The sequence below is a fragment of the Capsicum annuum genome, chromosome 12, assembly GCF_002878395.1.
Source record: "Capsicum annuum cultivar UCD-10X-F1 chromosome 12, UCD10Xv1.1, whole genome shotgun sequence".
NCBI classification, from domain to species: domain Eukaryota; kingdom Viridiplantae; phylum Streptophyta; class Magnoliopsida; order Solanales; family Solanaceae; genus Capsicum; species Capsicum annuum.
Window position 1 is genome coordinate 4,813,805 of NC_061122.1, and position 12,478 is coordinate 4,826,282.

The 12,478-nt window shown below is 32.2% G+C and overlaps 2 protein-coding genes across 2 annotated transcripts in view; both read left to right on the plus strand.

Annotated features, from left to right (window-relative positions):
• The window catches only part of LOC107851765 (8-hydroxygeraniol dehydrogenase), a 35,094-nt gene extending 33,822 nt beyond the window's left edge, over positions 1-1,272 (plus strand). The window contains exons 4-5 of the mRNA XM_016696843.2: positions 183-336; positions 869-1,272. Coding sequence (XP_016552329.1) covers positions 183-336; positions 869-1,071 — 357 coding nt within the window. The 3' untranslated portion in view covers positions 1,072-1,272. The remainder of the gene's footprint in view (positions 1-182; positions 337-868) is intronic.
• Positions 1,273-6,373: 5,101 nt separating this feature from the next.
• On the plus strand, positions 6,374-11,670 carry LOC107850546 (8-hydroxygeraniol dehydrogenase). Its single transcript, XM_016695149.2, has 5 exons — positions 6,374-6,668; positions 7,591-7,704; positions 8,773-9,283; positions 10,168-10,324; positions 11,308-11,670. The coding sequence occupies exons 1-5, from the start codon at positions 6,571-6,573 to the stop codon at positions 11,508-11,510; spliced, it is 1,083 nt and encodes a 360-aa protein (XP_016550635.2). The 5' UTR covers positions 6,374-6,570; the 3' UTR covers positions 11,511-11,670.
• The last annotated feature ends 808 nt before the right edge of the window (positions 11,671-12,478 follow it).

Sequence of the window (12,478 nt, forward strand, 5' to 3'; positions counted from 1 at the left end):
ATGTGGCAAAATTCATCACCTTTCGTTTACTAGTTAACATATATGCTTGTCGTCGAATGGTATTACTTATTTTACATATAATAACGTGAATAGGATGATTTGTATAATGTCTATGAGATGACGAGCATATATGCAGATATCTAGAATCATATACAAGTTGTATTATTAGTATTATTTTGCAGGCTGCAACAAGCACATTGGATGGAATTATAGACACTGTTTCAGCAGAACATCCTGTTTTACCATTGTTCAATTTATTAAAGCCTCATGGAAAGCTTATAATGGTTGGTGCATCAGCAAAGCCACTGGAATTACCAGTTTTCCCCTTGCTTATGGGTAAAAAAATATATTTTCGTGGTGAAATACATCAACGATCCTCAAACTTGTTAGTAAATTTTATTTAGACGCTCGAATTATAGCTTGTTTCAGTTGAGTGCCTAACACATGATAAAGTGCTATTATTAGAGACTTTTAGCTCAAAATTTGTAAAATTTTCTACGTATGTTCTCAAAATTTTCTCTTTTAACTAAACGCATTAGCCTCAGTAAGTTGTTCAACCTCAGACTTGCACCAATTGAAGCCGATGTATTTAAAGGAGATCGCACATTTTATGTACAGTTAACTTACCTATCTGATAGGCTTTGAGAACGCACACAAGAAAATTTTAAGATTTTGAGCTAAATGTTTCTAGTATGAACACTTTATCGCATGTTCGGGGACTCAATTAAAATAGGTCATAATCGAGCGTCAAACTAAAATTTACTAACAAGTTTAACGGGTGGTCAATGTATTTCTTTTCATTTCTTTATACTTTGGATTATTCAATATATATTTCTAATAACATTTTTTCTAATATATACATATATAGGGAGGAAAATAATGGGAGGAAGCATCATTGGAGGAATGAAAGAGACACAAGAAATGCTTGATTTTGCAGCAAAGCATAATATAACACCTGAAGTTGAAGTTATTTCAATGGATTATGTGAATACTGCGATGGAACGTCTTTCGAAATCGGATGTCAAGTATCGATTCGTGCTCGATGTTGGAAAAACGTTGAAAGCTAATTGAACGTGCATGGAAGCTGATCTGAACACTATCGTTATGAATTTAGAATAAAAAATGAGCATTATGCTCTGGCAATTTAAGACTGATATATATTATTCATGGAATTTAATTTGAAGGGTTTATTTATGGATGGAATAATTGAATTTTGGCCATTAGAGATTCTTATTTGTACTTTTCACCCTTAAGTCTTTGTTATTTTAATTCTTAATCTCAAATTTGTTTTTATGCCAAGATTAGTTATCCACCATGTATATATATGGAATAACTTATTCTATATCACTATGGTGTAAATATGGTGAAATAAATAATCCTGGTACTAATTAATACCTCACACCAAACATAAGATAAAATAATCATTCATTTTATTCCGAAATAATTTATCTGTTATACCTCGTACCAAACTATAGACACCTAATTTTGTCCCTCCCAAAGTCTAATTTTATTCATTTTTAGTTGACCTTACCATGTGTCCAACCTCATGTAATTATATCCCACAAAAATACGAAAATAAACAAAAAAACAATACCTCTAACTAATTTATCTTATCCTAACAACCTACTCAATCAAAAGCTTCCACCTCCCTACCCACTCACATTTTTATCCTCACAATAACAAACTAAAAGAAAGAATATATGGGGGACCCACCAAAATTCCCACATGATAACAAATCCATGCCCATTATAAAAGAAAAATTCGAAGAGGGAAAAAGGGGCTCATTCTTTGATCATCATCTTCTCCACAATAACAACAATCACAAAATAATCTTCCTCACAAGAAAAAGAACAACAAAAAAAAAAAAGGGCGCCGGTGAACAGTAACCGGTGAACAGTAACGGCGTGAAAAGTGACGGTTAACGGGTCATTATTTGTTGAGTTGGATTGTTGGTGTTAAGGCTCGGCTCGAGGTTTCCGAGTGTGGACTCTCTTTATTCAAATAACATTGAGTTTGAAAGCTTCAAATTTAAGGTTCAATTCTTTCTTCTCTTTTATTTAATTTTTATGTGATTGTGATTGCGTGTGATTCGATACCGTGGTTTGTTTGTTGATGTGAACTGTTGGTGACATTTGGGTGTGTGATGTGCTAAGCATGATTGGTGAATTTTCGTTATTCTCGATTGGTGGATTGTGTATTGAAATGGGTTAATCACATGGTTGAAAATGAATTAAGGTGGGGATTAAAAATGGAGGAAAATGAATATTAATTAATTTTGATGTATTGATAATGTTAAACATGATAGAATTGTGATACGTTGAACTTGGTAGGCAAACGTAGGCCGGGTAGGAAAATTTAGGAATAACGATTTGTTGGAGTGTTTGAATATGTGCGTGAATGGTACTTTCTACTTTATTGCACGAAAAGTTTAAATTGTACTCATTTGGCCGGGGAATGCCCGAAGGATTTGTATTGATTTACCCGGGGAATGCCCCGAAGTAGCATGTACGCAAAGGAGGCTCGTGATCAAGGCCGAAACGTCAGGTGGAGTTTAGTTTAGGATTAGTTTAGAATAGAATAGGTTATATATTTCAGAACCTCTTTTATTTTGGATTGTATAATTTGAACTGAACATTATTTTGGTTTGTTTTGAATTTTGTGTGAGTTGTTTGTTTGCTTGTTTTGTGTGTTTATGTGGTTTGTACATTAGTAATGTCAAAATTAGCTAATACGCTCCACCAAGCGACCGTGGTCGAACCATGGGATCGAGAGATGCCTAACATTTTTCCCTCGGTCAACAGAATTCCTTAGCCGGAATCTCTGTTCGCGAATCAGTTTTTAGAGTCAAACCATTTCGAAAAAGATTTTCCAAAGTTAACTTGGCACACCGAATTATTCCAAGTGGAGACTCTGAATAAGAAAAAAAATAATAATGTAAATAATCCTTTTTTTTTTTGGAAACAAATTTTTCATTTTTGTCACCTTAATAATAAAACCCTTTCAAACTTAAAATACATATCTCTTTTTTGAAGTCGAAAAAGGGGTGTGACACAAACAATTTCATAGTAGAATTTATTTTTTCGACTTCCACTCAAAATATCTATTTTGCTTCATTTTTAAGAAATTTTTTCCGAAAGAAAAAGTATCCATAATTTTTTACCAACCTGTCAAACAAATGTTATTTGTTAAACACATATAACAAAATATCTCTTCTTATTTCTACTCCCAATGTGTGAGTGTGTATATATATATATATATCACACGCACCAAGACTCTTTCTACCATGTACAGACACTGCACCCATAACTAGTCCATTTCTTGTGGCTGTATAGGAGTTCGGAGTTGAAATAGGCACTTTTTAACTCAATACATCAAAACGGACAGTCCCTTAGCGTATGTATTAAAGTGGACAGTTCGTCAAAAAAATTAAGTTTTAAATAAGTAAATGATCGTTAACAGAAGCACACAAGGGCGAATTGTCTGTTTTGATACATATGCTAAGGGACTATTCGTTTTAATGTATTGAGTTGAAAAAGTGTTCGTTTCGACTCCAAACTTGATTATATCGATTGTACTAATTTAAAGTACTTTTTTCGATCTTGTGACAGTAGTGTTTGGACTAATTTATGTGGTTATACGCACTTTAATTAATGATTATTTTATCATATATTTGTTTATCTTCTAATGATATCGAGCAACTTTGTTCATCAAAACTTGAGCATAGAGGAAGATATCATTTAGCGTGTGTTTCGAAGGAAAAAAATACACATTCATAATAGCTAATATTTAGCTTATATACACAACATAATTTTTCGATGAAGGTTGTGCACCTGACCATATAGGTAGATGCTAAAAAAAAAGGGTAGTCCGGTGCACTAAAGTTACCGCTATATGCGATGTCCGGGGAAGGGCCCCACCACAAGGGTGTACCGTACGCAGTCTTACCTTGCATTTCTGCTAGAGGCTGTTTCCAAGGATTGAATCCGTGACCTCCTGTCACATGGCAATAACTTTACCAGTTACTCCAAAGCTCTCTTCGAAGGGGATAGATGTTAACGAGTAAAATTTCTTTGGGCTTTATGACCCCATAATAACAACAATGTATGTGTTAAACTATTATCAGAAGTAGAAAGAGTTAATACATAAAAATGATCCTAAACTTGACACCAAATTATAACTTTGACCTTAAACTTTAATAGTGCACAAATATGACCTTTAACTATTCAAAACTGCACAAATATGACCTCCAATCCTACGTGGCAAAACGCGTGTTCAACACGCAAAACTGGGCGCATTCAGCTTAAAATCTAAGGGCATAATACACAAATATGACCTTTAAATGACTCTTCACTATTTTTTTTTTATTATTTTTGGCTCAAAAATGAAAATGGCATCTAATTTCTTTTGTTATTGCGAAAAATGAGCAATATTGAAGATTTATTAATTAGGTGGGTCAGCCTCATATGAAAAATTCGAGCAGGTATGTATATATATTATAAAGCAGAGGACGAATTTAAGTTATATAATATATCTAAATATTATTTATTTAAATATTAAATTAAAGATGAAACTATACTAATAATAAAAAAATTATAGTTTTAATAAAACATTATTAAATTAATGTTATTAAGGGTAGTAGTAATAGTATATTAAATTAACATTATCAAATTAACGTAATCAAAATGTTATTAAATTAACATTATTAAAACGTTATAAAATTAACGAGGGGTGGACCTACGTAGTTGTCATGGGGTTCACCCGAACCCCCTAGGTAAAAAAATTACATTGTATATATATAAGATAGAAAATGTATATTTATGTACTTATATTAACGTTGAACCACATGAAACAAGGCACTTAGATAGCCCAGTGGTGTTATTTGCTCTTCTTGGGCGCTTCCTTCAGCCTACTGTGCGGTTTCAATCCCTGCTAGTGGCTGTTTTTTTTTAATTAAAAAAAAGTTAGATGTTGCTGCTATAGAAATAAATAAAAAAAGAATAATAATAATAATTTTTTTAAATTAAAAAAAAGTTAGTTGCTGTTACTATAGAAATAACAACAACAACAACAATGTCGTTTTAACATAAAAAGCAAAACTTTGACAGTGCACAAATATGATCTTTAACTATTCGAAACTGCACAAATATGACCTCTCTTCAAGTCATCCCTTTTAACGACGTGGCATCGTGTGATTGGATTACCTTTCCACGTAGCCGCGAGTGAGACTCACGCATGGAGCTGCGAAATCGGAGGTCATATTTGTTCAGGTTTTGAATAGTTAAAGGTCTCATTTGTGCACTATCAAAGTTTAAGGTCAAAATTATAATTTGATGTCAAGTTTAGGATCATTTTTATGTATTAACTCAAGTAGAAAACTGTTGGGGTGAGGTGGGGGTGGGGTTAGTGTTCAGTTGGGGATGGGATACAGTAATAAATCATAATTAATGATAAAAATATTGATACAAAAATTCATGTGATGTTTGTATTTATTGAGTTTGTAGTAGAAATTAGGTGTTAGGCAAAAAGAAAGAGGAAAAAATATTAGTCTTACAAGAACCAAAATTGATGGCAAACAATTGTCTTTATATGGAGTTAGTAACTTTCATCAAACTTGGTGGTTGCACCATTATTGCAAACATTTACTACATTTCTCTAACTGTCTATAACACACCTATATTTTTTCCTATTCGGTGCTTGATACCCGCAATAGAGTTCGACTAATTTAGATTCGTGTCGCGTAGGGCTCATTCGAGGGAACTGCTTCCTACCAACGATTTTTTCATACCCAAGGCTCGAACCCGAGACCTCTGATTAAGAAAAGGACAGTTCCATCCACTGCACCACATCCTTTGGTGGTATTACACAACTACTTTTGCCACACAAAAATGGCAAACAAATTACTTTCATTTTAAAATTTCAAGACAATTATTTTGTTTCATTTTATCATTAACAGGAATTATATTTGAAAACTACAAATACCTAAAAAAAATATATATATGACACATAAATAAAATAAATATTTAATAAAGATAAATAAGAGCAAAATAATTTTAAAACTTTTTTTAATTAATATTTTCTTAAGGGACGTATAAAAGAGAAATACGACAGAGAAAACAATAACGAAGAGAGTTACTCCCTCTGTCTATCTATACTTGTCTAGTATGTTAAAATTATATATCCAACAATAATGGTTCAGATTGGAAAATCAATTGATAATTTATGACTTTGTGCCTATTTTATCTTTATTATTATGCATAAAATTTATTACATCAAAATGGGTGATATAGAAATTTCACCCATATTATTATTTGTTTCTTAAGATGTGAATCAAGTCAATAAATAAATAAGTAAAGATGGATCGAGGAATTAATGAAAATTTGCATTTAACTCCATTAAATATTTTCTTGAAACAAGTAAAAATAGCAATATAACCTTGCCAAACTAGTACTATAAATATTGGCTTTTCCCTATGAGTTTGCTCAGTTTCATCTTTCTAATCATTCTTATTTTTATTATTTTATAGCTCTAGTTATTTTCTTTGTGTTTTATATCTTTTTTTATTTGGTTGAAATGGCAAAATCCCCAGAAGAAGAACATCCAATTAAGGCATTTGGATGGGCAGCTAGAGACACTTCTGGTGTTCTTTCTCCTTTCAACTTTTCAAGAAGGTACTCATTATGTTATTACAAGTCCAAATTAATTCTATATGTATTTTTTTCGGATTTAAGTTATATAAACTGACAGCGTAAAAATATCTTTTGTGTGATCAGTGTTGTTTAACCTATCATAGTATATATATGTTAGTTATCATTGTTATTTCTTATACATATGAGTACAAGTTGATGGTTCTCATAGAAAATTTACTTATACCTTGTAAATAACCTGATTGCTTAAATATTTTTTTTGCCGCATTACTACCTTGAATTTAGTGCATCCCTCCATTGAGAAGGAAGGAGAAGTAGTGACCAAGTCAGAATTTTCATTGAAGGGTTCAGAAGTAAATATACAAATTAATCGAATGGTTCAACGTCTACTATATATACATAAAAAATAATTTTAACTATATATAAATAGTACTCCTTCCATTTCATAATAAATGAATTGTTAGAGTATTTTTTGTGTTCCAAAATAAGTGAATCATTAAAAAGAAATTTCAAATTTACCAAGGATTTGACAACCAAGGGACCATATCAACTGAAAAAGAATGACATAAATATGATTTTGTACTTTGAAAAAGGGTAAAAATGGAAAACTATGTTAAATTTATGTGTTTGATTTTTTTTCTTAATCTGTGTGTCAAAATCCAACAATTCATTTATATGAAATGGAGGAAGTATAATTTTTTGTTGAAGGAGTTCGGATGAAACCCTGAATGAAAGGTGGCTCCGCCCTGATGGGAAGTCTTCAAGCAACAGTAAAGTTGTTTGACCTATAATTCTCAAGTTTGAGCTGTGAAATCAGCTACATAAACCTCCTTAGGGGTAGTCTTTCCCCAAACTCTATGTGAACACAAAATGTTTCGTGCATCGAACTATTTTTTTTTTTTGTTAATTAGTGCATGGAATTTAAATGGTTTAATTTATGGTGCAGGGCTACTGGGGAGAAAGATGTGCAATTCAAGATTTTCTATTGTGGAATTTGCCACACAGATCTTCATTTTCTCAAGAATGAATGGGGAGTCACCAGATATCCTATAGTTCCAGGGTAAGAAATTCATGACTTTATCTAATACTCGTAACTGTTTAAATAATTTTTACATTATCAGGTTATTTTTAGTACTTGTTATAGTCGATAATTTACCGTATTTTTAATATGGGGTCTCGCCGTATACGCTCTAGATATCTTTTTTTTCATCAATCTTATAATAAAATTTCTGCATCATAATTTTGATATAACTAATTAATGTCTATAGTACTATTCATGTATTATTAATATTTGCATTATGCTTCATGTATTATGACTAGTGCAAATACTTATATACGAACCAAACAACCCCTAACAGTATTTATTAATTATGAATAAGTATATCGAGGTCCTATTGAAAATAACTAGATTCTCTCAAGGTCAGAAGCGGTTGTAGAGTATTAATATTAGGTTGATCTGGATTCAATATTTTCAACATGTAATACAAAGTTATGTGTAAAAATTCACGAAAATCACAATAAATAATAGGCACGAGCTCATAATTTTGAAGCTAAAATTTTGGATCCATATATATATACACACACACTTTGTTCATGGATGATAGAAAATGACTAGTACTCAGCTTATGATAAAACTTAGTCATGTATCGATGTTTACGTCAAATCAATGAATACATGTTAACTGTCATTTATAGTCAAGGGATATGTAAATATCCAGTGTTGATAAATTGTTATTATGTCACACTCCCTCCGGTTCAAAATAAATATATTTTTGGCCCCTCTTTTATATTTCAAAATGAATGATTTATTTTTTAAAATTCAAAGATGTATTAATTTTTTTTTCAAGTTACTTTTTTAAGTGGTACGCCAAAATCCTTAAAATTCATTTATTTTGGAATGGAGGGAGCATTAAATATTAACAAACTTGAAACTTTTACCATGATGGGCTGTATTAAATCTTTTATGTAATAAAGTTAGCATTTAGTGCCAACTTCCAATGTAGGTGGATGTAACAACACACAATAACTATACACCATGCCCCTACTAGTACTACCACAACTTATTGCCATTTTTGTCAATGTTTCTAACATTTATGTACCTTGTTTTTAACTTAATTGTCTGACAATAGGCATGAAATTGTGGGGGTAGTGACAGAAGTTGGTACCAAAGTTGAGAAATTTAAGATTGGTGACAAAGTTGGTGTTGGATGTCTAGTAGGATCATGTAAAAAATGTGACAATTGTTCAAATGATCTTGAAAATTACTGTCCTAAACAAATAATGACATATGGTCACCCGTACCACGATGGCACGATGACCTATGGTGGTTACTCCGATCTCATGGTTGTCGATGAGCACTTTGCAGTCCGTTGGCCGGAGAATTTATCGATGGAAGCTGCGCCATTGTTATGTGCAGGGATCACAACTTATAGTCCATTGAAATATTTTGGGCTTGACAAGCCTGGAATGCACATTGGTGTTGTTGGTCTTGGTGGACTTGGCCATATGGCTGTCAAATTTGCTAAGGCATTTGGAGCTAACGTCACAGTTATTAGTACTTCTACTGGTAAAAAAGATGAAGCCCTTCAACATCTCGGTGCGGATAAGTTTTTACTTAGCAACAATCCTGAGCAGATTCAGGTTTGTATAAATTCAGGGCTTTTTTTTATGTTAAATGAATATTGTATGTGCAATGTTGTTTTATATTATAGGTGGCAACTGAGCGTGTTAGGTCAAATTGATAAACGAGTCATGATCCAATACATCCAAAGTTTGTTTTGGTCAAAATGTGTTAGGGTCAAATAGGTCAAATTGTGAGTCATAATCCAACCTGTTCAACATCTCGGTGCGGATAAATTTTTACTTAGTAACAATCCTGAGCAAATTCAGGTTTGTATAAATTCAGGGCTTTTTTCTATTAAATAAATATGTGCAATGTTGTTTTAAATTATAGGTGACAACTAAGCGTGTTAGGTCAAATTGATAAACAATCATGATCCAATCCATCTGAAGTTTGTTTTGTTCAAAATGTGTTAAGGTCAAATAGGCCAAATTGTTGGTCACAATCCAACTCGTTCAACATGTTTCGTAGCTAATTTGGTCAAGGTTCAAAATTCCGATTATTTTGAATAGTGTTTTTACTTAGAAAATGTGTTTGAAAAGTAATTTCGAAGAATAATCATTTTGAGAAACACCACCACCAATTAGAGCAACAATTTATACTTGACCAATATTTTAAAAGTCCTACGTTATAAAGTGAAAAAGGACACATTTGACTTCTTATAAGCTTGGCGAAACGGACTATTTAACGTAAGTTCTTTCAAATTTACATAAGTCCCAATCTCTACGTCTGATCCAACAATTTGATGAATCATTTCGAAATTCAACCAAATCAACAAACTGACTCACAAACTGATCAAAACGCAACTTGTTTAAACCTGGAGTAGTTATTACCAGATTGAGTCAGTTTTGTCACCTCCAGTTGAAATGTATGACTTACTTTGAATGTTGGATTAATGTAACAGGGTGCAATGAACACATTGGATGGAATTATTGATACAGTTTCTGCAGTTCATCCACTTTTGCCATTGATTGGTATGTTAAAGCCTCATGGAAAACTTGTTATGGTTGGTGCAGTTGCACAACCACTTGAAGTGCCAGTGTTCCCTTTACTCATCATGGGTAAGTACATAGCTTCTTATAGTTTACTCTTCGAATTCTATGTCGACTTAGCGAAAAATAGGACACAGTGTTTATTGTCGAACAAAACATAACATAAAATTCATCCAATTTGCTCGAGACTGGAGCATACTTATTATTGTGTTGTCAGTGCCAGAGCTACCTTATGCTAATTGACACCCCTTAGTCCGAAAACTTAACACTATTTCGCTAGATCATAGTTGAGGTTTATATTCATACTATATGATGACTTAACGAAAGATAGGACACAATGTTTATTATTGATCAAAACATAACATAAAGTTCATCTAATCTGCTCGAGATTGAGTCGTACTCATTATTGTGCTGTCAGAGGCAGAGCCACCTTATGCTAATCGACACCCCTTAGTCCGAAAAATTACACTATTTATCTAGGCCATAATTTATGCTTCTATACATACTATATGATGACTTAACAAAAGATAGGACACGATGTTTATTGTTGATCAAAACATAACATAAAGTTCATCCAATTTGCTCGAGATTGAGGCATGCAGTCATTATTGTGTTGTCAGTGGCAGAGCCACCTTATGCTAATTGACACCCCTTAGTCTGAAAAATTACACTATTTAGCTAGGTCATAATTTAGGTTTATATACATAATATATGTTTACTTAACGAAAGATAGAACACATAATAAACAGTTGGATTTTGCATCAAAACATAACATAGAGTTCATCCAATTTGCTCGAGATTGAGGCATACTTATTATCATTGTTGTCAGTGTCAGAGCTACCTTGTGCTAAGGGGTGTCAATTGCACTATTACGCTGGGTCGAAATTTTAGTTTTATATACATACGATACATTGACTCTCCTTGTTTTCTGCATGTGTCTGCTTTTTTACATTTTGACGCTCCTTAATATAATCCTGGCTCCACTACTGATTGTTGTTACTCTATAAACTATTAAAGTTCGTATTGAAGTAAGTATATAATGTGGAAAACAGGAAGGAAGTTAATTGCTGGGAGTTGCATAGGAGGAATGAAAGAGACTCAAGAAATGTTAGATTTTGCAGCAAAGCATAACATAACACCAGATGTTGAAGTCGTCGCGATGGACTACGTGAACACAGCGTTGGATCGCCTTCTGAAATCCGATGTCAAGTATCGATTCGTGCTCGACATTGGCAAAACAATGAACTCTGTTTAATCTCAACACCATTTTCTTTTGGTTCTTGAAAATCATTGTTGATTTTCTTGCTATTGTGTCTGTGTTTTTTAAAGTCTTGTTTTGGTATGTTTGTGTCTTTGCTTAGTTGGAGTTTCTAGTTTGTCTTTGTTCACGAATGAATATTATGTGTTTCTCTTTATTGTCGTGTTATTTTTACCACAACTTTTAGCCTTCATCCATTGGATGTTAAAGAGGACCATTGGTGGAGCTTATAAGTTGTTCATACTAGTTTACGATAATTTTTTAACTTATTTACATTTGTCTGGTAAATATTAAAAGTGTTTATAAATCAAAATAAATTTAAAATGTTAACTAGAGTATTTATTTATTGAATCTATGTATCAGTTACTTTTAATTAGCTAACTCCAGTGAAGAACTCGGAATTAAAATAAGCCACAAAATAAAATAAAAAAAGTAATCAAAATAGGCCACCTATTTAAAAAATTACCAAAATAAGCTAAATGTGATAAATTATTACGTTTTTCACTTTTTTCTTAACGGTCAACACGATTTGTAAAACGTAATAATTTATTACGTTTTGCACAAAAAATCAAAAATAAAAAACAGTGTGTTGTCACATCCTCTTTAAGTCAAATCATGTAATTTGTAATAATTTATTACGTTTTACAAATAGTGTTTGTAAAACGTAATAATTTATTACAAACTGTAATAAATTATTACAACTTACACATAACCACATCACCTTTACTTTTCCCACTTTTAAATTTAACTCACCCCACCCCATCCCACTTTTAAATATAACCGACCCCACCCCTTGTAGAACCCTCTCACCCTACTTTTGTGTGTTAAAAATATGAAATTATTTTTTTCGATTAATGTTTCATATTAATTTCTGATTAGTGTTTTGATTAAGATTTTGAGAAAACTTACATGGACAAATACGTTTTTTATTATAATTAATAAAGCAAGAAGTCACAATTTAAGTT

Excerpts from the sequence above, each read along its gene's own strand:
- LOC107850546 (XM_016695149.2), top strand. The coding sequence starts at position 6,571 with ATGGCAAAATCCCCAGAAGAAGAACATCCAATTAAGGCATTTGGATGG. Across the intron at positions 6,669-7,590 it reads CCTTTCAACTTTTCAAGAAG|GGCTACTGGGGAGAAAGATG; the intron begins GTACTCATTATG and ends TTTATGGTGCAG. Across the intron at positions 10,325-11,307 it reads GTTCCCTTTACTCATCATGG|GAAGGAAGTTAATTGCTGGG; the intron begins GTAAGTACATAG and ends TGTGGAAAACAG.